This window comes from Plecotus auritus (genome assembly GCF_963455305.1).
Source record: "Plecotus auritus genome assembly, chromosome: 7".
In the NCBI taxonomy this organism is placed as follows: Eukaryota; Metazoa; Chordata; class Mammalia; order Chiroptera; family Vespertilionidae; genus Plecotus; species Plecotus auritus.
In genome coordinates, this window is record NC_137774.1 from 36,939,907 (window position 1) to 36,967,708 (window position 27,802).

A 27,802-nucleotide genomic window follows, 5' to 3' on the forward strand; every position below is an offset into this window, starting at 1 on the left:
ATAGACCAGGCTTATTTCACATTTGATTTCAGGCCCGACTGGTGTGGCTCAGTGGTTGAGCACCGACCCATGAACCAGGAGGTCATGGTTTGATTTCTGGTCAGGATACATGCCCGGGTTGCGAACTGGATCCCCAGTAGGGAGCGTGCAGGAGGCAACTGATCAATGAGTCTCATCATTGACGTTTCTATTTCTCTCTCCCTCTCCCTTCCTCTCTGAAGTCAATAAAAACATCTTTTTAAAAATTCTTTTTAAAAAATTTAAAAAGAAATTCAGGCAGTTGAGAGCCTGGAACATAGCAGTGGCTCAATAAAGCATCAATTTCCTTCCCCTGACCTTCTGTCAAAGTGGTCACCATTGGACCCAAGCCTCCCATTTAAAGGCACCTTCATCACTTGAAATACTTCTGGAACTTCCTTGTGAGAAAACGGGCTCATTTCTTGAATCCCATCTTGTTTTTAGCCTAAAAGAATAAAAATAAAAATCCCAACAACAAAACAAACCACATTCTGCAGATTGCTCATCTCCTTTATTCACAACACACAGCTTCAAATTACTTTTGGCCTTTTCCAAAAAAAATCAAACCCACCCTCAAAGGTCAAGGATCCGCCACTGGCCGAATCTATTATGAAGAAAACTAGAGGCCCGTTGCACGAAGAGATTCGTGCAATAGGCCTTCCTTCCCTTGGCTTCCAGCACTGGTTTTCCTCCAGCACCCAGGACCCAGGCCTTCACTCTGGCCAGAGTCTGCTGTCTTAGTCTTTGCTGCAGACTCCGGAGTCTGCAGTCTTCATCTTTGCTGTGGCCAGAGTGCCACTCCTGTAGATCCCTTCGCCCCCTCTCCCACCCTCCTTCTCATAGCAGGCGTCCTGTCCCCCTCCCCCCCTCCCCCCCCCCCCCCCGCCCCTGCCACTCCCCGCCTGGAGCAGCTAGGCGGCCACCATCTTTCTCCTTCTAATTTGCATATTCCCTCCTGATTGGCTGGTGGGTGTAGCGGAGTGATGGTTAATTTGCATGTTTCTCTTTTATTAGTGTAGATACTGTGAGATCTGAAGCAGTTTCCCAAGGACTCATCAACTGTTTTGAGTTAGCACAGCAGAACTGGAATAGAGTACAGCCCCGCCCCACCCCACCCTCCAGCCCCACAATGACTTTGAACCAGCCCAATCCTTAGGACACTTACATCCAAAGCTTCTTTGTAGGAAAACCCATCTCCCTGCCTCCTGGTTCTGCTCTGTGGTTCACATTTTCCAGTCTCTGGGGGAAGGCAGGTTTTGCTGCCTCTGAGAAGTGTATGCTCAGGTGGAATTCATAGACGCTGGGTGTGAGATAAGGTTTTGAAAGTGGTGGACAAGTCTGAGAGGATGGAGTGGCCTTCCTTCCATCTTCTGTAGGGGACACTGAGGGAGGCACGCAGGGACTCTGGGTCAGAGATGGGATGCCTCCGGGAGCAGAGAGCAGTGTCTCCCCTGTGCCCACACCCAGTGTTACAAAGGACCCACCAACACTCAGCAGGGCAAATAATTGCCCCTGGCCTGAATTCCCTCAGCCTTGTCCCCAGATATTCTCAAGCCAGAAAATGCCAAAGGGCCCACTCCAGCCTCTCCCTGCCCGTGTGTGAGCTTGTTCCTCCCCAGTCCACAATCTGGAAGGTGACCCTGTCCCTACGGAACTTCTGAGAAGGCTGCAGGCAGGACGGCCCAGTGAAAGGACCCTGGCCCCCAGGTCAGCCCAGCCTGAGCTCAAATGGCTGGGACAACACAGGCGGGCTCTGCCGGCTACCACCTCCAAGCCTCAGTTTTCTTGTCTAAAAAAGGCTTAATAGCCCTAGCCGGTTTGGCGTAGTGGATAGAGCATCGGCCTGTGGACCAAAGGGTCCCGGGTTTGATTCCGATCAAGGGCACGTATCTTGGTTGCAGGCTGCTCCCCAGCCCCGGCCCTGGTTGGGCATGTACAGGAGGCAACCAATCAATGTGTCTTTCTCATATTGATATTTCTCTGTCTCTCCCTCTCTCTTGCACTCTCTCTCTCTCAAAAAAAAAGAAAAGAAAAGAAAAAAGGCTTAATACCTACTTGGGTTGGGGTCAGGAAGGGGGCATATAAAGATGAAATGAGAGTGGCAGCAAATACAAGGGCCTCTGCTACAGGCCTGTATCTGGAAGGCACAGCTGCCCTGCTCTCCCAGGAAGCCTGGGACCATGCCATGAGCCCACAGGGATGAAGGAGTCACGGAGGCCCCAGCAGCCCACCGGGTTTTCACTGTGTGGCTGTGAAAGCAGGCAGTGGAGGGAAGCCTCCACAAGCGAGTGGGGATGGGGTGGGCCTAGACCGTCTTGTGGCTTAGTCTGGTGAGGACAAGACCTTTGACCTCCCCTCACTCTCCTCCTTGGCTCATTCCGGAGAGGAGGGGACTAGCTCTTGCTGTCCATGGAATCACCATCTGCTAGAAGGCAATGAAGCACAATGATGATGACTGGCACTCAGCACTGAAAATATACCTCTGTATCTTTTTGTTGTTGTTAATCCTCACCCCAGGATAGTTTTCCATTGATTTTTAGAGATAGTGAAAGGGAGGGGGAGAGGCAGAGAGAGAAACATCAATGAGAGACACATCAATTGGTTGCCTCTCCATGCGCTCTGGACAGGGCCAGGGATCGAGCCTGCAACCTAGGTACATGCCCTTGACTGAAATCAAACCCAGGACCCTTCAGTCCATAGGCTGATGCTCTATTCACTGAGCCAAACCCACTAGGGCTCTATCTTTAGCTTAGATGGCTTGCTGCAAGCCATCAGTTAAAGATAAACAAGTTAAAGATAAACAAGTCCTTATCCTCTTGCTAATTGGTTCAAATCGACTGACCTTATAAGTGGGTCTAATGTAAACCTGGTAAAAGATGACCTGTATGTCAAGCAATCCTTGAACTTAACTAGCTGTTGCTCAAGCAACTGAACAAGGTACATTAACCCACATTTCTCAGGACACCTTCTCCTTAGAGGCTGCAGAGCCCACGTTTCCCCCTTTGGGTTAAAACATGTGCTGGGTTAACAGGCCTGCTTAAAAGGCACTGGGTCCTATTAACACTAGTGTAGATTCCTCAGGGAGGTGGAGGGAGCGCTGAGCCTGTGACAGGAGTCCCTGGCCCTGCCCTGGCTCAGGCCACCTGGCGGGAGAAGGGGCTATGTCCCAAGTGCTGGCGGAGGAGGAGCAGGAAGGCAGTGTTCCTGGCACTCTCATGACCTGGCTTCCATTGGCCTTGTGATCCGCTTCCTCACTCGGCCTGTTCCCAGGAAAGCTCAGGTCTCACTGAACCCATCTCCAGGGTTGGGTCACCACTGCTTTCCAAGTGGAGCTGATGTTCCGTCTTTTATTGTGCCAGTGTCTGAAACGGTCTGGAAACTGATAAAGACAACAAACACCAGGAGATGGCCTAGAATTCTTGGCCCAGGTGCAGGAGACAGCAGCCCTCCCCACCTTCCCAGGGCCCCACTGGAGGGCTAGCTGCTGGCCTGGAGTGCCTCTCAGCTGGCCAGAGCCCCGGCCAGCCACCCCTAGCTTCCCTCTGCTCTATTGATAAACCTCAGCTGAGATCCTTCCGAGCCCCCTCCTCGGGGTTTGATCCTCCATGGTATGCCTTATCAGCCTTGCTTTTCACAAGCACTTAAATTCATGAGAAAAGGCAAAAAGTGAAATCAGATAGAAATGTAGGTCTGTTTGCTGTTTTCTCCAATGAAATGGCTCTGGGTAAACAGCAGACGCCTTTGATGAAATCCCAGCAGGCTTAAACAATAAAGCTCGTTACAAACTCAATCTGGCAGAGATATCAGATCTGAAGTTGTTTCAAAAAACATGTCAACATTATCTAATGCTCCTTTAAAAACTTCCTGGGTTGCCCACTGTGGAGTCTGGGTTGGAGAGATAGGACAGGGGCAACCCCAGGTCTCAGAGTGCCATGGAACTGGGAGCCAGGAGCCGGCTGTTTGGGTTGTGTGTGTGTGTGTGTGTGTGTGTGTGTGTGTGCATGCGTGCGCCTGTCAGCTGTAAAAGCCTAAACGGCCACTTTGTGGTCATTGCCCAAGCCAGGCAGGGCACCAGCCTCCCTCTCATATACCACTGCATCTTCCCTCCCAAACCTGGACTCCCTGCCTCCACCCTTAACTCCCAACTTCCACTTTCCATATTTTAGCCAGCAGAAGTTTTTAAACATGTAAACCAGATCATGCCACTCATTTAGCTTTGCTCTGCACTGAGAATAAAATCCAAACTCCTCCATGATCTACAAAACCCTATAGGATCTGCTACTGCCTCCTTGTCCCCCACTCACTGCATTCCAGCTTCCAGGCCTAGAACACCCATCTCTGTCCTGCCTCCGGGCCTTTGTACCTGCTGGAAACAGGCCTGGGATGTTTTTGCCACAACCCACTATCATGGCTCACCTCCCTGACCACCCTTGCCAGTGTCCCTCCTCTTCCTGGACAAACACAATACCACATTACAGTTTATTCTCTACTCTTAGTTCAACCACTATCTGAAACCACTTCGGGTTTATCACTGTTTCCTCCTTTGGAATGTAATCTCCTTGCAGGCCCAGACTTGTAGTCTCCTTGCGGGCAGCCTATAACTGGCACATAGTAGGTGCTCAATAATTATGTGCTGCATGAATGAGTGAATGAATGAATGTCATCACCCCTCTAGATATCCTCCAGGGCAATGCCCAGGAGGCCTAGAATACAGCCCCATAGAAATATCTTTCAGCCTCTCTCTCAGCCTCCCTGGTTGTCTCTGCCCCACCCAGGCCTCCCCCAAGGCCCCTGAGGCCTTGAGCCACCAGGCCTTGGAGGTCAGGTCTACCCTGGGGCAGGAGCTCAGGCACCAAGGGCGACTCAGATGTCCCCCCACTTTCACTGTTCCTTTCTCCCTGGGCTGCCTCCTCCTCTCCCCACTCACGGACCCAAACTCACAGGAAGCCTCTGAGATGTGGGGGCAGGGGTGGGAGGGGAACTGGGTCCTTACTCCCTTCTTGGAAAAGTGCAAGCCCTGGTCTGCTGGAGCCTCCAGGGTCTGGGGCCTGGGGTGGACAGCGATGCCACCCAAGGGCGCAAGCCCTCCAGCCTCACCCGCCCAGGGCCGTGATCGATCCCCACCGCTCCGGCCTCATTACCGAGGAGAGCTGCCTGAGCTGCCAGCGGAGCCAGACGGCTGCGGAGGGGTGGGGGCAGGAGTCCTCCTTGGCTCCCTGGCCCGGATTAAATATTTACTATGTTTTGTTTGGCCTTTGGGGGAAGGGCGGGAGGACTGTCGCATCGATCCCGAGCTGCGGGCAAAGCGGGGCGGGGTCCAGGGGCGCGGGCGGTGCCCGAGGCAGGCGTCCCGGAGCCGAGCACCCCGGGCGAGGACAGCGCCGCAGGCCGCCGGCAGCGCTGACAGATCTGGGTTACCGCGCCGCCGCGGGGCGCCGCTGCCGCCGGGAAATGACTCCCCTCGCCGGCGCCGCGCTCTTTGTAACCCCGCGCCCTCCGCCGTCCATCCCGCCCGCAGACCCGGAGCCTGAGCCCCCCGAGACTCCGACCCCGACCCTGACCTGCGACGGTCCGGTCCGAGCGCCGAGGCTGCGCTGGGCCGCGTTGTTAGCGCCAGCTGGGGGTCGGGGGGAGGGGAAAGCTGGATGCTGGGCCAGGTTGGGCCCAGGTGCGCCCCCAAAGCCCGGGGCCTCCTCACCAGGCTCGCCCTGCCTCTGGTCGCTCTTTTCTGCCCGAGGTGCGCGGTGCCAGCGCCCCGGCCCGGCCCGCTCTGCCACCGGAGATCTTGGGGAGAAAGGCGAGTGGGGGGGTCTCAGCCGGCAGGGACCGAGTCTGGGGGCGCTCTAAACACGCCTGCGGAGCGGGAGGGCCGGACCGCTCTTCCCCCAGCCAGAGGGAACCCTGGAGTCCCTCTTCTGGGCACGCACTCAACTCCCAGCCATCCACACTCACTAGGAACAAGCGCTGTGGGGGCAAGGACAGGAGGCCCATGCTCACTGAGCGCAGTCTGGTGAGCAAAGTCAGCGCCGCCACCCTCCCCAGTCCCTGCTCAAGTGCACACTCAGGGTGACTGCTCTCCAGTGATCTGTCACATGGATGTACACACCCTAAAGAGCTGCTCACATCACATTCTACACACTTGCCCACCCTGACCCATCTCTACACATATGTGTACATGTGCCACATACATGTGCCACATACATACAACTAAGGGGCAGCTGCCTCACCCGCTGTCATGTGTGTGCTCACAAATATAAACACACACACATACATACTAAGAACCGCCCCATTCCTACACAAGCATGTGTCTATGCAGGTGCACATATGTTCACACACAAAGAACACCCATCTCCACCTCTGTACCTGTTGGTGTACACATACACACATACACAGAGCTGGCAATTCCCTCATCCATCCTTGCACACATGCACACACATGCACTGGTGTCCACCCCCCATCCCATCCCTATATACATGTCCCTCTTCACACACCAGCATACACGCTTGCGCACTGACTACAGGCGGCCGGGGAAGAACTGCAGCCTCCAGCCCTGCTCCTATTTAAAGAGAAGCATTGCTGGAAAAGGAACAAAAGAAAGCCAGCTATAAATAGCCACCTCCCTCCCTGCTTTTCCTGCCCTCCGGCCGTCATGGCCTTGTCTCTCCTCTCCCGCCTGCCTGCCTCAGGCCCAGAGCAGCCAGGGCAGGCGTGTCCCCAGGGGCAAGCAGCAGGGCCATAGAAACCAGGTGGCCAAGCACTGACCACTGGGACAGGCCAGGGACTCTGGGCCTGGGTGGGTGCAGGGGCACAGGGCCAGCCACCTGCAGCCAGCTCGGCATGCGTGTGCCCAGCTCAGAGGGAGGGAGGCCCACTTAGGCCAGGGCTGCTGCTGCAGCAGAACTGCAAAGGCTGGCAGCTGCGGGGGAGGGGGAAGGTGGGTCTGCCAGGGGGCAGCCACACCGCCCTGGGTGCTCGCTTCCCAGTCAGGCCAGCCCTTCCCTGGGTTGGCTCTGGGTTTGGCTCCTGGGCCCTGGTTGGGTCGGGGACATTGGGTGCCTGTCAGGAAGCCACATGGGGTGGAGGACAAGAAGTGAGGGAGAGGATGCAAGTCCTACTCTGAGCTCTAGTTCTGTTACCTACTGGTCCACCAGCCTTGGGCAAAGCCCCTGACCACATCACCCGCCTCTTTACAGGGTGTTGGGAAGGCTGCATGAAAAACAGGTGTGCCGGGCAGGCCCTTGGGAGCTGTGGAGGGCCCTGGGATGGGGAGATTACAGACTGCCCTGTGTGTCTGAGAATCTGGTAAAAATAACAGTTCCGTTTATTGTGTATTTACCATGTGCTAGGCATTGGACTGTCTTTAGCTTATTTGATCCTCTGTGAGGTAGATACTGTTTATCTTCCCATTTTACAAATGGAGAAACTGAGTATGTATGCCTCCTTAAAAGGCAATCAATTTCTTAACACGAGGTTTGAAGAAGTCCTTAGACACTAGGACTGTATAACACATGCTTTCCCTCAAGGTCACACAGGCCCCTAAAGCACAAAGCCAGGTTGTAAGCCAAGCTGAGACTAAGACCAAAGCCCTCCTACCTACGTCGTGTACTGAGAGACTGGGGCTCCTGGTTCCCAGGTTTGCCCCTCCTTGGGGGCCGGTGGAGGGCTGGGCTGGGCTGCCTCCCCAGGCTAGCCTAGGCCTGGAACTGGAAGGGCTGCAGGGAGGGAGCCCACTGGTTCTCCCCTACAGGCCCCCCCACCCCAGGGACTTGCTGCATCAGCTCCTCCCACCCACCCCTATCCCTAGCTCCCCCCAGGGGCTTCTCTTCACCAACACTGGAGAGTGGAAGGGAGGGGGTGGGGGGAGAGCTTAGGCAGACCTACTTTCAAGGCTTTAATCCTTTTTGCTTAAAGGATTTTTTTTTTATTTTTTTTTGCTTGGGGAAGACTTGGTCTGATCAGAGGAGAGACGCAGGGAGCTGACAAGCTGCAGAGGATGGGGGGTGAGGAGAAAGAAATACATATTTATTACCCTCAATTATTAAAAAATAGATAGTACTGGATCTTAGGTCCTGGCAGACACTGCAGCAGCTTGTGTGTAAGGACTATTTTCTTTTCTTTCCCTTTCTCTCTCTTTTTAAAAGAAAAATTATTTTATTTATTTTTCTGATTAATTCTATTGGGATTGTCATGTGGCTAATTGTTAGCAAAAATGCCCTGGCCAGTTCCCAGAGGGTTGGAAGGGTTGGGCCCTAGAGAGGTGAGCAGTCTACCGCCAGGGAGCCTCCATACCCCAGGCACAGGGGGAGCCGGCACCCCATCTCAGAGGAGGAGGGTGGGTGGGGCAGGAAGGATCTGTGCCCCCATTTTGGGCTGCACAGTCTGAGCCCATGGCAGGCCTTAATACCAGCTGCTTCTTCCCCCGCCCCCTCTCAGGACAAACCCTCCACCAATATAGGCCTTCCCCTTGTTACTGCTCTTTTCCAGGGGCTGGTGAGTGTGAAATTGATCCCACTAAGAGGTGACACTTCTCACCCCAGACTTCTGAGGGCTTCACACCCAAGGGCACTGCCAGCTGCTTAGACACACCCTTCTCCCCCCAGGAATGTACCAGCCTGTTAAAAAGGGGGCAGCTTGCCAGCTTGTGCAAAGATGGGGGGGCATCCTGCAAGGGCCCTGAGGCCCACTGAGGCCTGATCTGCCAGGCAGCCAGGCAGGTGACACCCCAGCCTCCTTTGTTTTGGACCCCAGAACAAATAAGGGATCTGCAATGAGGAAAAAGGCCTGGGAGGCAAGGCCACCAGGAAGAGGACTGTGACATTTATTTTGTTACTTGGGGTCCCCAAAGAGCCTGGCACACAGTAGGCCTGGGCACATGTCTGTTGAAGAACAGAAAAGGATGATGAAGATGGAAAATAATGTCTTACCCTACCTGGTTTGGCTCAGAGGATAGAGTGTCGGCCAGCCCTCGGACTGAGGGGTCCCGGGTTCGATTCTCAATTGTAGGTTCAAGCCTGGCCCTGGTTGGGGTGTGTGCAGAGGCAACCAATCGATGTCCATCAATGTTTCTCTCTCTGCCTCTCCCTCTCCCTTCCACCCTCTCTCAAAAATAAATAAATATATATATACATATACATATACATATACATATATATACATATATATATATATATATATATCTATCTCAACATCTCACTGAGATCTTGCTGCATGCCAAGAAGGCGCTTTATATCCATTTTGTCACAAATCTCAGAACTCCAAGAGGTAGGGCACTAACCCCACTTTTCAGATGACTACACTGAGGCCCAAAGAATTAAAAGCATTTGCCTGAGGTCAGGCAGATGGTAAGTGGCAGGGCAGGACCCTGATTCCTGCCTGTCTGGCCCCACAGCCCCGGCTTCCGGCTGCTTGGCTCCATATATGGAGGAGGCAGGGAAACCCAAGCGGACTAGAAATAAGTGCGAGAGGAAAGGGGCAAGAAGCAGTGTCCCTTTTCCAGGCCAAGAGCCCAAGGCACAGGGCTGGGCTGGGTTTTCCTTTCTGCTCAGGGAGACCCTCTGGAGAAGGAAGAGGCAGCTGCGTAGAGGTCAGGGTTGTGGTCCTGAAGTTAGTGGAGATGCACCAGTTATCGGGGAGGCCTTCAACCTCACCTCACTTTTCTCAGCCAATGGAAACCACTTGGGAATGCTCTCCACAGCTCCCCCTGCAAAGCCTTAAGAGACTTCTCCCTGGCGATCGATGGAGGAGGGCAGAGTTCAGAACAGAGCCAGTCCTTCCCAAAGAGAGCCCCCTCCACCCAAGGTTGTCCCTGCTGGTCCTGAGACCCCTGCCCCTAGCCAGCCCTGTCCGGTGTCAGTCAGGCTATTCACAGGGACTCAGTCCTGGACACAGAAGGTAAACCTTCACAGGGCGGCCAGGTCTGGCCTGCAGGAGGGCGGCACAGGAAGCTGCCACTGCCCCTGCTCCTCCCGAGGGCGGGATGCCTCGAGCTCCTGTTCTTAGTCAGGAGAACTTTATCAGCATCACCTCACTTAGTCTTCACAGCCCTACAAGACAGGTACCCTTATTAGCCCCATTTTGCAGATGGAGTAACTCAAGTTCGGAGAAGTAAGCTCATTCCCAGGACTAGCCAGATCCTGCATGCTGACCCACCCCACTCGGAGGGGAAGGGCCTGGCCACTGGGACCTGGAGTGAGACTTCCCTACCAGACCCTCTCCTCCTGTGAGAGAAAGCCTCCATCGAGTAAGGACAGCCACTGCTAGCTGGGGCAGAGGTACTGGACAGGTAAGAGGCACGTTAGGAATGTTACCAGCCAGTGACCTTGGACATCCGATGGAACACATCAGCCGACCGACCGCACCTAATGCTGTGTGATGTTGGGCAAACCACCGCAGCTCTCTGGGCTTTGGTTTTCTCAGCTGAGTCATCCGGTCCCTCTAGCACCAAAGAGCCTACAAATACGTCAGAAATCACACAAATCCTCCATCCTCCAGAGTTTTGCGTGCCACACGCCATAACAACCCCAAGGAAGACTAATGCCCCTACATTTCCCCCACTGCTTACCCGCAGCCTGCTTCACTGGAGACCTAGGTCATGTTCACAGCCTCAAAACACGCACTCATGCACGACCCTCCAGAAACCTTCAGCTCTGTCTGGCCGCTGCCTGGGGGAGAGTCAAGTCCGGGTCCCTAAGGGGCATCACTGACCTCCCACATGGCTTCCACCTACCCGGCTCCCTGTGAAGGCCTTGACCTCGCACCCTGCTCTCTGTCCCCTGCCCAGAAGCCCACACAGCACGTGGACTGAGGCGTGTGCACAGGTGTTGGCAGTAGCATGGTTCCTAACAGCAAAAACCTGGGAACTGCCTCCACGCACAACCCAAGGGGACTGGCTGTCACACGATGGGCATTTTGTAACCATTAAAACAGGTTTAGCCCTGGCCCGTTTGGCTCAATGGATAGAGCGTCGGCCTGCAGACCAAAGAGTCCCAGGTTCGATTCTGGGTCGGGGGCATATGCCCGGGTTGCAGGCTCAATCCCCAGTGGGGGGGCGTGCAGGAGGCAGCTGATCAGTGATTCTCATCATTGATGTTTCTATCTCTCCCTGCCTCTCTGAAATCAATAAAAATATATATATATATTTAAAAAAAAAAAAACAGGTTTAGAACTACTAACCTCGGAGCCTTTGAGATATGCTGTTACAAGACAGGGCACATCTGCATGAACGCAGGTGAGAAGTGTAGAAGAATGGATGCACCAAATGTCCTGGGAGGGATGCGCTATCCACTCCTGGGTTGTGGGATTATGCAATTTTCTTCTTTTTGCCAATCTGTGGTTTTCCAATGTTTCCTGCCAGGTGTATGCATCATTTGAGAAGTTCCAAAATTTTACTCTAAGAAGCAGATGTATAAATGAGGCAGTGGGTGAGAGAGACAAGACCATATGCAGAACTAAGTTCTCTGTTTCCTACTTTGGTGTAAAAGGAAAGGCTTCTGGCAATTGATCTCTGTCCTTGGACGCACGCCAAAGCCTAGGCCATAGTAACAGCCAAGGAGGAGAGGTGTCTGACCCCAGTGGGCAGGGGAATCCCCAGACCTGCCTCTCCTTCCCCACCCCCATCATAGCTGTGGCTTTGGTCTATGCTTTGGCTCCTCCACTGGCCGAGTGGCTGATGAACTTGGGGCTGACCCCAAACTCTGGTCCTCTCCAAAGGACCTTGAGCATGGGTGACACCTCAGAGTACCTGCCTGCCCACAGTCGAGGTCCCAGAGGCAGCTGGGTATTGTATCCAGCACACGCCTGCTCCTTCTGTCTGCAGAGCTCTCCCCACGCTGAAGCAGAGCTTCTGGTGGCTGCAGGGAGCCTGCCCTCACTGCACTGAGGCCTCTGTTCAAATATCACCTTATCAGAAAGATGTCCAGCCAGTCTCTCTAAAGTAGCAGCTCTGTGGCCACTCTCTGTTCCTTCATTCACCCTCTGTTCATTTTCACCTAAGCACCTACCTCCACCTGACGGAATATAGTTAAGTCATTTATTGTCCCTTCTCCCCGCTAGAATGTGAGCTCCTTATGGACTTAGTTTTCATTCCCTGCTTCATCCTCAGCACCAAGGCAGCAGTAGGTAGACACTCAATAGTGGGTCAATGTTTGTCAAATGAAGAGGGCCCTCCCACACCCCTTTGGCTGACAGGATAAAAGGCAGCCAGCTCCTCCATGGGTAGATAGATAATCCATAGGGGGCCATGATCTATAACAGGTCTGAATGGAAAAGCATAGCTGGCTCAATTGGGGTCTCTCTTCTGGGAAATAAAGCTGGGAACACCAAGAATGTGGGGCCATTAGCAGTGGGAGGAGTAGCGGGAAGGCCACCCTGAAGAGCAAGCAACACTGGTGGCCACATGGGGCCTTGTGGAGGGGGGGGGCGGAGGGGGGCAGAAGCAGGCACAGCTGGGTTGGGTGGACGGAGAGGCCATGAGAGCGACCAGAGAGGCTGCCACTTCCTGGTGTCACTCCCTGTTCTGGAGGTTTCTGGAGTCCAGATCACACCTCTCCTTGCAATAACCCCCCATTTTCCAACAAGCTTCCTCTCTGCAATCTGATTAGGCCATTAAGCAGACATACCCGCCCACAGGGGGCAGTGAGCCAATTACGGGGAGGTAATAACCACTGCTACTTCAAGGCAGCCCCAGGGCCACTCGCCACCCCATGATCTGCTGGTAAACTTTCCCCTTTGGCTGGTTCTTTCTCCTGAGTGAGGCTCTGTGAACTGCCCCAGCCTCGCTCCCTCTGCTCAGAGATTCGATTTCAACCGCAGGCCTGGGCAACAACCAGGGAGCCCTCCATGCGAGGGAGGGAAGGAAGCAGTTCAAAGTAACAAGTCATTTTCACGGATGGAAGAGAAGACAAAAGAGGCAGAGTCTTCTGACTCCAGGCACCACCTGAGCTCAGCTTCACCTGGCAGTGTTATTTCCTTGTGTTCGGACCAGCCTCATTTAAACATTTGAGATCTCTGAAGCCCAGAGTGTCCACCAGAGGTTTTCATTTGCCGTGGAATCAATAGTGCAAATTTTGTTCCAGAAAAATCTGCCTGCCAAGAACCACCCTAAACTTTTCTGAGTGAGAGATCTATCTCTTTTTTCCAACACAGCTCCTGCCCCACTGGACATCCTCTGTGGCCCAGTTGGCCTGCCTTTTTGTGCCTGCTAGCTTCCTCGGGCCACAGCCATGAGAAGCAGAACAGGGCTGGGGTGCAAGGCAAGCAGCCTTAGGACCTAGATGAGCTGTGTAGCCCCTCGGAGCCTCAGTGTCCCCATCTGTAACTTGGGGCTAATAATACACACCTTTTCTGCTTTCAATGAGTCGTTGCACAGGGAAAAGACTCCTTTCTGCATCCTCCTCACTAAAGACAAAACAAAACACAACTGTTTCTTGCTGGCCCCTGGCACTCGGTTTTTTTGTTTTTCTTCTTTTTTAAGCCCTAAGTAATCATGATTTAATTTCTCGTACTGTTACAGAACAATTTAAAAATTAGGTTTTGGTAGTAAGTTTCTTGGGTTCCAACTAAATGCACAATCATTCAATCAACATTTCTAATCGACTCATAAAGACATGACATTAGTTACTGATTCAACCCCATCTACCCAATGTCTACATTATGTGCTACATTTCATTCATTGTACTTTGTGCAGGATGCTGTTTTACTCGAGTCTTGGTAGGAAAAACAGGGAGCGCTCTCAGATTGAGTAATCTGATGAGTACATAATAAAGGTGAGAACAGCGGGTAGGGAAACCAGGGCGAGCCAGGGGAAGGTGCTCGTCCTGACCCTGGAGATGGAGCTGCTGGAATTCGCCGGTAGGAGCTGTATAGCAGCTGCTGAGGGCCTGCCCATATCCCTTGCTTTTACCATTTCAGCACACACCAGCCTGACTTCCAACTGCCAGAACCTGCATTTCTTTGCCTGAGGGCTTCCTCCAGCAGCAGAGAGTCTTTGCTCTCCCACAATGCAGGCCAAAAGTGCCTGAGAAGGAATCCCCCCACAGGTACAACACTCAGCCAGTGACAGGTGGGAGCTGTGTATAAACACCCACTCCCCGCTCCTTTTGGGTGAGCTAACTTTGAGGTGCATTCTCTACACTGTGTCCCAAAGTTCCCAGTGGGATGAAGCTCTGGTTGCCCACGGTCCAATATTTGCTCGAAAAGTGCCCATTGTTGGCTTCTTCCCTTCTCTGTCTCACTTCTCCACTCCCCAATGGCATTTCGGAGGAGGCCTCCCAAATCAACGACTGGGCCTCGAATCCTGTCTCAGGCTGTACTTGTGGGAGAAACTGGGTGATGGCAGAGAGACATGGGGAGCCATGGTGACTCACCATTGGTTGAATCCAACTGGAAGTGGGAGGGCATGGGAGCCCATGGTTGAAGTTAGAAGGGCCAACCTCCTGACACAGACAGCAGGAGAAGGGTGGAGAGCAGGTCTTGGGGGACAAGTCTCCTCATGGAACTTGCCATCCAGTGGGGAAGGCAGAGAATATAAATGTAACTGCAATAAGCCCTGGCCAGCGTGACTCAGTTGATTGAGTGTTGTCCCATGTACCCAGAGGTCTCTGGTTTGATTCGGGTCAGGGCACATGCCCAGGGTTTGGGGCTCAATCCCAGTAGGGGGCGTGCAGGAGGCAGTGGACTGATGTTTCTCTCTCACGTGGATGTTTCTCTCTCTCTCTTCAATTTTAAAAAAAAAAGTAGCCCTGACCAGTTTGGCTCAGTGGATAGAGCGTCGGCCTGCGGACTGAAGGGTCCCGGGTTCGATTCCGGTCAAGGGCATGTACCTTAGTTGCGGGCACATCCCCAGTAGGAGGTGTGCAGGAGGCAGCTGATCGATGTTTCTCTCTCATCGATGTTTCTAACTCTCTATCCCTCTCCCTTCCTCTCTGTAAAAAAAAAAATCAATAAAATATATTTTAAAAAATAAATAAATAAATAAATTTTAAAAAAAGTAACTACAATAAAACTGGTTGAGCCGAAACCGGTTTGGCTCAGTGGATAGAGCGTCGGCCTGTGGACTGAAGGGTCCCAGGTTCGATTCCGGTCAAGGGCATGTACCTTGGTTGCGGGCACATCCCCATTGGGAGGTGTGCAGGAGGCAGCTGATCGATGTTTCTCTCTCATCGATGTTTCTAGCTCTCTATCCCTCTCCCTTCCTCTCTGTAAAATATCAATAAAATATATTTTAAAAAAATAACAACTTTCTTTAAAAAAAAAAAAAAACTGGTTGAGTGCAATTTTAGGGAACGTCAGGACCCCTCCTCTAGTCCAGAAGGTGCAGGAAGGTTTCCCAGAGGCTGCCATGTGTAAGCTGAGTCCTGAAGCATAAGGACTAAAGGCGAAGAGGCAGCAGAGAGCATCCTAGGCAGAATGAGCTGCTTATGCAGATCCTTACAGAGGCGAGAGCATGATGCAGTCAAATTGAAAGAAGTCCATTAGACCTGGGCCTCAGAGTTCAAAGTGGGCAGTGGGGAGAAGGGAGGGTGGAGCTGCAGATGGGACAAGGGGGGAGGACTTCTCAGCCAAGCTAGGGAGTCTGGACTATTCCCCAAAGAAAAAGGAATCACTGGAGGTTTTTAAGCAAGGGACAAGATTGTATAGCACTGTAGAAACTGGCCACAGTGTAAAGCCTGGATTGGGTGAAGGCAGGATTGGAGGCAGGGAGGCTGCTGACATGGTCTGGGAGAAGGCAGTGGCCCGGGCTAGGGGAGAGGCAGGAGAGGAGGAGAGGTGAAGGACACTGAAGGAGAATGGCAGCACTTCCCGATGGACCAATGGGAGAGGTGGGGGAGGGGCTCGTCCCTGGGTCCAGCCCTTGGGCTGAGGGTACCTGGGAGGATGATGGTACCAGATGCCAGAGGTTGTGGGGGCGGGGGTGGGGGGGTGGAATGAGGAAGAAGCAGGTTTGTAGTGAGCTCAGGGAACATCGGGGTAGGCTGGAATGATGGCTCTGGACATCAGAAGCAACATCTCAATTGGAGATGGGACGGGGGCGGGCGGGGGGGGGGAGCCAGCAAGTGGGCGCTGCAGCCAGTGTGTGCTGAAACTCCCAGAGTTGTGTTTGGAGGAGAGAGGGCCCAGGGCGCGCCCAGGGGGCACCGCAAGGGAAGGATGGCCGAAGGAGGTGGAGCTGGCACAGAGGCTGAGGAGCAGCAGCCACAGAAGTAAGAGGAAGACCCGGGAGCTGCTAGCAGGGAAGCCAAGGGGCACCTGTGGCCAAATGCCACCGGAAGGTCAGGTGAGACGAGGAAATGTTTGGTAAGGTCAACGCTGAGCCAGAGCGGCGACAGGGGAGAGATGGAGGAGACAGCCGGAAGCCGGCTGAGGAACTAGAGGGAAGGGAGGGCCAGGAGACTCCAAGTGCAGGCAGTGTCTGCCGAGAGCTCAATGGTCACGGGTGTCCAAAGGAGAGGAGGAAGCCCCCTACCCCTGCAGGAGGGCGCTCCCCCTCAGGCCCTGGGGAGAGTGTCTTCTTTGGCAGCACGCACACCCACCTCACACCAGTGGCCTTCTCGGGTGCACTGATTTGCTAAGAGGGACCGCAAGGGAGGCTACTGTGGTGGCAGGAAGCCAGAGGAGGAGGCCCCTGCCCCAGCTCCGCACTGATCTGTCTCATATTCTGGCTCTGACACTGGATAACATTTGAAGAAACTGCTGAAAAACATTTGGGAAACGATTCATCCTGTCATATTGCAGATGGGGAAACTGAGGCCCAGAGAGGCGGAAACACGCCCAGGGCCTCGTGAGTCAACCACAAAGATGGGACCTAACACAGCCCCAAGACTCCAGCTTTGCGTTCTTTCCACAATCCCAGACTCCCCGGGAAGAAAAGGGCCGTGGCCAGGCCAAAGCCCGGTCGCACAGGGTCGCTGTTGGAAGCATCGCCTGGGGGCCAGTGAAGACAGAGACAGGCAGGAGAGTAAACACCACACTGCATGAAACCTGCAGCAGTGCCACCGAGACAGACAGGCGGCCAGGGGGTGACGGCGGCCCGAGGCGCAGGAGCAGAGCTGCTTCCCCCAGCGTAGGGCCTGCCCAGGCTGCCCCGCACCGCTACCCAGTGACCTCCCAGGTCCTGCCTCCCCCGAGGGGGCCGGCTCAGCCTCATGGCCCACTGCACCGCAGGCTGCTTCCTTCTCCCAGCCTGCTCAGACAAGCCCATGAATAGAACATTAAAGGCAAAACCTACTCAAAGAAAAGGCAGCTCCCTGGTAGGAGTCGCCCCACTAAATGTCAAATGCAGAGCAAGGTTTCCTGCCTTGTGTGTTTCTCACTAATGGAGGCACCTCAGCCTCCATACCCCATCATCCAGTCGCCCTATAAATAAATCATCGTAAGAAGAATGCCAATTTTCCCCCCAGGGCCTCATGAATCTCTCTATGTAAAGGCCCCTTCACTATGTGTTGGCTCCGGTGCCCAGCGAGAGAGAGATGGCAAACTCTGCTAGGACAGTTTTAGAGGCAGAAGCAAACTTTTACACCACCTCAGTGGGCGGAGAGCTCAGAGCCCAGCCGTGGTGCCTCTGCCCTCTGGAATCAGCCCAGGAAGCTGCCGATAGGCCCCACCTGCCGGGCCCGCAGTGGTCGGTCTTCCAGCAGATACATAATGAGTCATGTCCACCCACCCCTGCATGGACGAGCCACACACCCGCTCAACAAGTTTTGTTCATATGTGTCACACACAGCGCCAGCCTGCCCACTCCTGGGAACCCCCACTGAGTGGCTCTCCAGCTCATCCATGGCACCATGCCATGCTGGACCCGGGGTGTGAGTGCCAACATGGGCTTCAAGGCCAGCAGGCCAGGAGCATGCACTCGAACGTTCCACTCTGCCACGGCAGATGTCTGGCACGCACACTTCCCTGAGCCTGTTGTGAGCTCACCAGGTGTATTTCTGCGTGCACGCGCGCGCACACACACACACACACACACACACACACACACACAGTGCTGTGCCAATCCCCTTGCTGTGCCAGCACTGAATCAGATAGCAGGGCCTGTTTGCAGTTTCGGATCCCAACTTGGCTGGCTGATTAGCACCCACCATTATCTGTTTGCTCAGACACCCCACCTTGCTGTGGTGGAGGCGGCATAAGTCCTCTCTGGAGTACAGCTCTGAGTTCTGCAGTTACCATACTGATGATAGGCCATGGCTGGGCGGTGGGGAAGCCCCCAGGAGGGATAAGCACTCCAGAGGAGGAAGAGGGGCAGGTGCAGGTGTGGGGCCCAATATCATCCAGCCTGCCAACTGCCATCCACCGGGGCCGGCCTGTTCTGGGGCTGTTGCTCTCCAGACAACCACCAACCAGTGTGGGATATGGCTATCAGCAAATCCACAGGTCAGGCTGCAATGGGAAGCTAGGGAGAGCAACGTATGGGGAGGGCCCAGCCCCCAGATAAACCACAGCCAGACCTTTCTCAAGGGCATGAAAGCAGACAGGCTGGTGCTGGCCCACTGTCCCATCTCTGTCTGTAATGAAGAAACAAGAGCAGGAGACAGCAGGTGATGGGTGTGTCTGCCCAGACATAAAGGGGGGCAGAGTAGAAGAGATACATGAGACAGCGGCTCAGAGTCCCAGAAGTGCCGGGTCCCGGCCAAAGGCACTCCTGGAGGGAAACCAGGAGGGGAGTGCATGGGGACTACCAGGGAGCTCTGCAACAAGACACGAATGATTCAGCAGTGCCCAACACCCACAAAACAAATGTCACATAAATCAAGGCAGACGGGCATGTGAGACGGTGGAGCTCAGAGGTTGAGAGAGGGAGGAAAGAGTGTGGTAGCAGGCAGACCTGGGATTGCATTCTGAGTCAACGAGGAGTGACCCAGCGCGAGGGACTTCATTTGTCTGTGCCTCAGTTTCCTTACGTGTATAGCAGGGACAAGCACAGATTGATCTTGAAGGGTGACTGTGGAGATGACATGAGATAAGGCGTAGCATATAGTTAACTTGGTCCATTAGTAATTATAAGCAGTTGTGGTCAGCATGTGGCAGGGACTGGCACAAGCGGATCCAAGGCAGGTTGGGAAGAAGAGTCCGGTCCCTGCTGCCCCTGTGTTCAGGGAGCATCCACACCTCCTCCAGCAGGCTTGGCCAGGCATGCCGAGTCCCAAGGTGGCTTTGCCTCACTCTAGTGACGGACACCCAGTCAGCTGTGCCTCCTCTCCATAGTCAACGGCATCTAAGGAGGTCCCTGCTCCTGGACCCCCTGGCCAGCTCCAAGGAGCCCTCACCCTGAGGTCCCCACCTCACCCCTATCTCTCACTCACTTCTACCCAGGGTGGTCTGGCCAGTGCACACCGAAGAAAGGGCTGCTTCCGGCACTCTGCGAGGAGGTCCTGCCTTCTGCTGTCCCTGGAGGCTCTGTTCCTGTTTCGCCAGCTATTTTGCTTCCTCGGCCATCTGTTCCCTCCCTGTCATCTCCTCTCTGCTTTAACCTTAACCACTACTTTGCTGCAGATGGTACCCAACAGATCCGTTCTTGACATCCTTCATGATGCCTGCCCCCTCCTTCTCATCTCCCGCAAGTGAACTTCTGCTCTGTCCTTTTTCAGGTCCTGACTCCAAAGCTTGGAGTTGGATTCACCCCACAAGCCTCCCTCCTCGGATCCATCTGCTGTCAATCTGCTACAGGTCTGAGGGCAAACCTACCCCTCCCCTTGCCTTTTCCTTTTCCTAACGAGACTTTCTCTTTTCAAACTTGGCCAAGAACCTCTCCTGGCATCAAGTCTGCTGTCTGCTCCAGATAGCTACCTGGTCCCCATACACAGAGCCGTTTAACTCCCCAGAGAGCTCTGGGTTGGCAGCCTGAGACGGAGACCAGAAACCCTGGGATTCATCCACTCCTGTAGTGGAGGGGCCAGTGGACCCAGGCTGGGAGTTTGGGTCTGGAACAGTTTCTCTGCAAAAAATGGACCTGTTGGACTGCAGTGAGGTGTTGGCATGACAGGAACCGAATAGAAACATGTTTTCTACGTGGTCTGAGCTCACAAATGGAACACTGCCACTGCTTTCCTTGTCTTTATTCTGGCCACCAGTAAGGAAACGCATGCATGGACTTTAGTTAGCAACTCACTCTGCCTCTTCTTTCTCTTGAGATGTCCTGGTGCTCCCCCCAAATTCCTCCTCTTGGCTTCTCTTTTCTGGCGTAAGGACCAGGAGCTTTGAGGAAAGAAGCATCCCAGAAGCTCCCAATTAAAGAAGTTGTTTTGGTGACAATGGTTTCACGAGGCTGCATTCCTTGAGTGGGACCGGACTGGTCTGGGAAGAGGGAAATTCCATCTGGGTTTGGGCTAAGAAGCCTCCTATCTCAACCCTCCCAAGCAGGGCTCTTTATGTCCCCTCTACACTTCCTCTGCAGCAGAAAGAAGTGTGACCTGGCTGTTCATGGAACACCCCTCTCTTCCCCTCTCCACTGGGACTAAAGTGGGCCGTGTCACCAGTGGCTCCAAGAGATGGAGCCTGTTCACACCTGGCCACATGGAGATTCTCTGATCCTCTAGGGAACCTCTGGATTCAAATCAACCAAGCATCTGACAACCCCATGGTCCCGTCCTCCTTCTGCCTTCCCTTCTTTCCACAAAGGAGACCCAATCTAGCCACCAGGCCAGCCCATCTGGCTATGGAAACCAAAGGGACAAAATGCATCTTACTGGGCTGCAGGACTTAATCTAGCTCTTGCTGAATTATTCAGGGGTAGCATTAACGTATAAATGAGTGTGTTTGACTGATTTTGTGGTTGATGTACAGATAAATTCTAATGAAAGACAGCTACAAGATTGTAAATTATTAATTAGAATGCCACTTAACAAAGCCTATTTGGCACTCTATTTCCTTGCTTAACAAGACAAAAACTTTAAGATTCTGTATTAGCCCAGAGGCTGTTGATTTGCATGCTGTTTTTATAGCTCTAAAAAGGAAAACCATAGATTCTGACCTTAAGCAGGCCACTTCTGGCTCAGCAACATCCCCAGCAGGCTGCCCCTCCTTCCTGGATGATACCGGGTGGCTCGGGGCCTCGCTTGCCCTGCCTGCCTCTCGTCTGTGACCAGAGGCTTACTTTTTATACCCCTGGTTCTACAGGGCAGGCCAGGCTATGGAAAAGGGCAGCTGCCAAAGCCTTCAGCTACCAGCCCTGTCAGCAGCAGGATCCACTGAGCTCTCAGGGCTGTTCTGGTTCACTGAGGTAGGGCTGTGCCCAGTAGAATCCTTCATTAAGAGATGCAAGGCAGCACCCCCTAAAATGTCCTCGCTGTAATAGGACAATCAGAAATCAGAGGTGACCCTCATGGTCCAATAACTACTCTCACCTTCCTCCTTCTCTGAGGCTTCAGACCACTGAGCCTCCCAACTCCACAAAGCACTCATTGTCAAGACCATGAGCCCTACCCTTTGAAGAAAGGTAAGGGTTTTTTCTCTTCTCCTCTCTCCCCAGGACCTAGGGAAGGCTACTTTCTTTTTTTCATCTTTCAAACCCTTTTCCAAATCATAATTGAAGCATGAAACTCCTCAGGGGCAGGACCCCATGCAGGGCTCTGCATCAGATAGACAGAGAAACTGCAACCCGTCCTAAAACATTTTTGATTGGAGCCTTTAGAACAATTTGAGAAGCAGGAACTTCAATGGCCACCTCCCTTGACATTCGCCTCAGGCACACCTTTGGCTGTGGGCACATACCTAGAATCCACACCCAGAATCTGAGTGTCCGCCAAGTGTGTAAAACACACAAATCCTAGGGATCAGATCTGGGGCAGAGGGAGAAAATTGCCCAGGAAAAAAATACACACACAAAATAAAAGTCCTTTGCCCACACAATGTCCAAGCAGCAGGCTCCAGGCCATGGAGCAGTCTCCTCTCCTCTATTTCCCTCAGGCCAATCCAGGTGGAAACCTCTTTTTGGTAGATCTCCCATCAACCATGCTGTACAGGGAGGAGGGAATAGGCCTATCTGGAAACACACGTGATTGCCAAGCCTCCAGGGCCACCTCTTGAGCAGGGTAAGAGCCTCCCCCAGGAATGGCCCCCAGAATGCACTGGGCTCATCCCACCTGGGGCCTGTGGCTAGCAAAGATGGGAGAGAAAGGCTTCTGGAGGCTGCTCAAGCCTCCCTGAACACCTAAACCATCTAAAAGAGTGTGTGGGTTGCTTCATGGCTTATTTCTAACTGCAAAGTGCCAAAAGACAAAAGGCCAAAGGGAAAATGAGATGTCAAGTCCTCCCTACTATCTCCATCACAGACCTGCAGTCAAACATGGTAGCCTTTTAAAACTGGCCTGGGAAGCCTTCCCCATCGGGGCAAGTTTGCAGGCTCCAGGTCCAAAAGCCGCAGGTTTGGGCCTGTGCTCAGCTCTGTAAAAAGCACCCTCTCTGTGCAGAGGCACTCTGGTTGCTGAATGGATTTTTAGTCCCTTTCTGCTGGGACAAGGAACTGGGGTGCATCGGGGAGGGGTTTTCTCACCAGCCAGGGAGACTTTTCCCACACCACAGTGAAAGGCAGTCACCATTTCCTCAGCACTGCACCGACCCATGTGGAGGGCACAAGTCACACACAAGTTTGTATTGCCACGACAGGGTAACCCGGGATCCTGGGTCAGCCTGAGCAAGTAGGGACCATCACACAGCCTTTAATGCTCCCAGCGAAGGCGTGGTTTCTTCACCCACCTGTCCAACCTGCTTATGGGGTCTCTTCCATCACCCCTACATCTGTTTCTCCCCGCCCACCTTGAGGCTTCGCTTCCCCGTTCTCGGCCACCTCCCCCTGCCCGTTTTCTCCTTCTCCATCCTACTGTGAGGTCAGAATCCTGTGCTTACGACACCTCGGTCTGTTGCCATGGAAACAAGGGCGGATTAAGGCTGGTGAGCGGAGCGCAGGGATCAGGCCCCTCCGTTACCTGAGCTCTCGCTTCAGCCGGTTCCCACAGGGCCCGCACTGTCCGCCGCAGGCGCCGAAGCTCGTCGGTAACCCGGCCCGAGCCAGGGACGCGCAGGGAGTGGGGGCGGCGGGGCGCGAAGCCCACCCGGACTTGGGAGGGGAGAGAGGCAGAGGCAGAGGTCGGGGCTGCGGATGGTGGGGCCCACGGACTCACGGCATGGTCACCTGCCCTCCCTGGGCCCTGGGGACCGCTCCCCGCGCAGCAGCCACGTGGGGGCGCGGCGGAACTTCCCCAGCACTGGCGCCAACTTTGCAACGCTCGGCAGTGAGCCGGACTGCCAGAGGGTCGTGGTGAGGTGGTCACTGGGCCAGACCTCAAGTTGAGTTGGCACAGGCAGCGCACGCAGCGGGCACGGCCTCCGCTTTCGCATCCCTCCGCTTCAGGTGCAGGGAAAGTTTGAGGAACCGGACATTAGGCGCTAGCCGTTCCCCTCGACCGCTGGGTGCCCGGACCCCGTCCCTGGAGACCAAAGCTGGGTTGCAGGGAAGGTACCTGCGTCCGGGCCCCACCTGGGAAGCTAGGGCGCGCAGTGAGTGCCCGGGCCGCGCAGTGACTGACCGAAGGCTGCACTGGAGCGGGTTGGACTGGCCCCCACAAAGCGGCAGAAGCCGGCGACGTGTGCCTGCGCAGGGGACGGAGCCTGCAAGTGCAAAACTTTGTAATAGCAAAGCAAAGGTCCCAGGAGGCCAGCTCCCCTTCCATCATGGGCAGCTCACTGTGGTCTCGAAATGACCTCGTCGAGCCTGATCCCTAGGCCTGATAGCTTGATCCATGGGGCAAATCCTGAGTCTCCCAAGGGGCCACGGAATCCGGCTGAGCTCCAGCAACAACCCCTCCGCGGGTGCGCACCCGCAAAGCCCGCCAGCCCGCCAGGGGCTGCTTCCCGGGCCGGAGCCCCGGCTCTGGGCAGCTCCCAGGATCGCGGCTCTGCCCCGTGCGCATCCAACTCCAACTTGCCCCTGCGGCTCCAACTCACCTTTGCGAAGCATGTTGGCCGCGGGGCCGCCACTCTGAGGTCGGCCTAGATGCGCTCCCTCTGGGGTCTGGATTCAAATCCTTGGGCGCTGGCTGCAGCTAATCCGAGCGCGTCGAGGCGGCGGCAAGCCGGGGATCCGCTTGTGCCCGGCGGCGCGGCCCCGCAGGGGCATGGTGAGCCCGAGCCCCGCGCAGAGGGCACCGGCGCCCACCAGCAACCGCGGCGCTGCCCAGCAGCCCCGCGCGCTCGCTAAGCCCCGGGACGAGTGGCTTGCTCTGCGAATCCGGCGGCCTGCTTCTGCAGCCCAGAGCACTTTGCAGGCGGTTTTGAGGGGGACGCCACCCCCCGGCCGCGGCCCCCTCCTTTCCGCCCCCTCGGGCCGCCGCCGCCGCTGCTGCACAAGGGCGCTCGCACGCAACGCGGAGCTCCGGGGAAAGCTCCCGGCGCGCGTTTGCAGGACCGAGCGATCGGCGGAGCGGGGCGCCTCCCTTCCTCCCCCCGGCTTCCCCCACCTTTCCTCCTCCCACCCTCCTTCCCTCCCTCGCTAGCTCCCTCCTCCTCGCTCCGATCCCCGCCCCCGCTCACGGAGCGCCTCCCATACAAAATTTATGAAAGTGCTCTCAGCTCGCGGTGCCGAGCGCCGTCCTATTCCCAGGGCAGCGGCGCTCAGCCGCGCGGCGCCGCCTCCCAAGGTGTTTTCTTTGAGCCCGCCCCCGGGGACGACCCTCCACCGCCGTCTGTCCAAGTACCTGTCCCAGCCCCCGGGCCGGTCATCGGACCACTCGAAAAGCCCCTCCCAGTCCCCGTGGGCTCCCCAAAGCTTGTACCCGCAGCCCAACCCCCCGCCCGTTCGCCCTTCGCGGATGGAGGTCACCCAGCCAGGCAGCTGGAAGCGTGCGCTCAGCCGACCAGCTGGGACGAGACGACCGCCGCCCAGAGCCCGCGGTCACAAGTACGCATCCCTGCCCATCTCCTCTTTGGTCGGCTCCGCTTTCTCCTAGGAGGCTCGACGGCTCCTCCCAGCCCGGGACAGCTCCGACCGACCCTGCCGCCTCGCGTTCTGCGTCCCAGGACACTATTCTTTTTGGGAGAAGGTGTGGCGTGCCCCCAGGCGGGTCTAGACCTCATAGCAAGCATTCTAGGAGGCCCAGTTGCAAACCCCAGAGAGAGGGAAGAACCAACGTGGGGCTCAAGTGAGCTTCCTCCGCCTAGGGGACCCTCTGATTTCCCTCAGTCTACACAGACCCCGCCGGGGCTTTGTAGAAAATGGAGGCGGCACCGCCTAGAAAGTAGGTCCCGCAGGGGGCAGATTGGGCTGAGCGGTTCAGGCTAGGCAAGATCCTGGGTGGAGGCCGGCACCCCCTACTGGCCTAGGATAAGAGGGGTCCTGGCAGAGGAAAAAGTGGGCTAAGTCACCCATTCACCACATATTTATTGAGGGTCTATCATGTGTAAGGCACTACTATTCTTGGGACTCCAGCCAATGCAAAAGATAAGGCCCCTGCCTTTGTGGAGTTTACAATCTAATAGGGACCTAATGCGGAAAGTCTCGGTGAGATGGTGCTTGGGAGAAAAACAAATGGTGGAGCTGAAATGAGGGGTCAGGGAAGGAAAGCTCTTTGAGCAAGTGACACCTAAGCAGAGATATAATTAAAGTGAGAGAATGAGTTGTGTGATTTGTTGGAGAAGAATCTGGCACAATAGGAAGGTCAAAAAGGCCAGTATCATTCATTCACCACCCATGCATGCATTCAATGTTCTGAAGCTTGGGTGTGAGCTAATGATACAGGCTTGGATTTCCAGAAGCTTAGGGAAGAAAGACCCACAATCCGTTTTCGAATGTTACAAGAGGAGATACAAAGTGTATCTTCCCTGCTGGCTCTGTAAGGAAGTGAAGGACCATCAGGAAGGCTTCACAGAAGAGGTGCCATCTGGTTAGATCTTGAGGGCTGTGTTCAACAGGCTGAGAAGGAGAAAGGCCATTCTAGGAAGGAGATAAGTGCAGATGGGAGAACAAGGTGAGAAAGTAACCTTGTTCTGAAGATTGGTCCATCTTGAGGTGGGAACAGAAGGCATTCTTTCTCTTAGCCTTGACCCACTGCAGGGCTGAGCTGCCCCCATGCCCTGCCTGAGCCCTGCCAGGTTGACACTGAAGCTGAACTCAATGACACAACTTGCAGAGGCCCTCCACAAGTAAACTGAGGCCTGGGGAGGTTGAACAACTTGCTCAGTATCATACAGCAGATCAGGGCCAAACTGCCAGCCTGAAGCAGGGTGTGTTACCCCTCCTGCCACCTCCCCAAGCCGCCTCCCCACGACCCCTGGCCCACAAACTCCAGCATCTTAGGCAAAGTTGGCTGGAACTGGGCGTGAGTGTGAGAAGCAGAGTTATTTCAGCCTCAGGAGGGCTGAGTGCGGCTTTGGAGTCCAGCCAGGGGTGGGGGTGACTGTAGGCGGGTGTTGTGGTATAATGTGGGGGTGCACTGCGCCCGCCTTCTTGTCAGGCAGTAATTACTCAGACTGCTGAGTAACTCGGGCAGGGAGACCCCCCACAGACAGATGGAGGTGTTCTTGGACCAAGTTGAATGGCAGCCCCCAATGTTTTGCACTGCAGGGTCTTGGGGGACATGCTCACATCTGTCCTTGATGTCCAGTTGTCCTGGACATCCCCTGGTTTCCTATTGGGGGGTGGGGCAGCTCATTCAGCACAGAGGCTGTAGTGCAATGTTATAAGAGAATGGGAGCCCTAGCTGGTTTGGCTCAGTGGATAGAGCGTCAGCCTGCGGACTGAAGGGTCCCAGGTTCGATTCCGGCCAAAGGCACATGCCTGGGTTGCGGGCTCGATTCCCAGTGGGGGACGTGCAGGAGGCAGCCAATCAACGATTCCCTCTCATCATTGATGTTTCTATCTCTCTCTCCCCCTCCCTTCCTCTCTAAAATCAATAAAATATATATTTAAAAAAATATATGAGAATGGGGACCTTCCATTATCAAGCATCTCTACCTTTACTGTCCCCCACCTCTACTCAGAAAAAGGCCCAGCAGGGTGCTGGCTAGGGAGAAGCCACTGCTCTGCTGAAGCCAATCTTTTCCCCTCTTGGAACTTAAAGCTGCATCCAGAACCAGAGCTGACCACAGGCTGGACCTTCGTGTTGTAAAGGGGGAGAAGCTGGACTGAGGGAATCCCTAGAATTGATATCCTGCACCCTGGGGATCCAGAGAAACTGAGGAAGATGGGAAGTTCAGGCTGGACTCTCATCAAGGTGAGAGGTGTGTTCTTTGGACCCATGTTGGCCACAACCCTGTTCAAAGTTGTGACTGTCAGAAGAGCATGAGTTGGTGGTCGGAGGGGCAGAACACTGACCCCTTTTGGTCCTCCTCTTGGCTGCTCACGGCCAGCCTGCCCAGCCATCCCTCCTCTCTGGGCAGCCTCCCAGGCAGGGCCAGTTCCCGGCTGCTTGTTTTTCACTTCTCTCTGCACCTTAATTAGGAGTTTCCAAGCTGGGAGGGCCTCCAGGGGAGCCTGAGGCCACAGAGCTGTCTTAAAGGGCCAGCCGTGCTCACATCACCACTGCAGAGAGGGGAAGATGATGCCAGAAGGCTGGGTGGGCAAGTGGCTCTGGGGAACCATTGCTCTATGGGGCAGACCTTGCTGAAGGCCAGTCTTGAAGGTACTCTGCTCTTTCAAAGGTCCACGCTGTCTCACTGGCTGCTCTGCCTTCCCTTTGGGATCCCAGGAGCTCAGCCACTGAGCAGGAGAAATCTACCATAAGCCTAAGGGGCAGCCTAGACAGGGAAAACATGGGCCAGAATCCAGAATCTGAGTCCTTGGACTGCCCAATCC

General features: G+C 54.8%; 1 protein-coding gene across 1 annotated transcript in view; it reads right to left on the reverse strand.

Moving 5' to 3' along the window:
- RTN4RL1 (reticulon 4 receptor like 1) overlaps window positions 1-24,468 on the reverse strand; it is a 69,453-nt gene extending 44,985 nt beyond the window's left edge. The window contains exon 1 of the mRNA XM_080678026.1: window positions 23,959-24,468. Coding sequence (XP_080534152.1) covers window positions 23,959-23,971 — 13 coding nt within the window. The 5' untranslated portion in view covers window positions 23,972-24,468. The remainder of the gene's footprint in view (window positions 1-23,958) is intronic.
- Window positions 24,469-27,802: the final 3,334 nt, after the last annotated feature.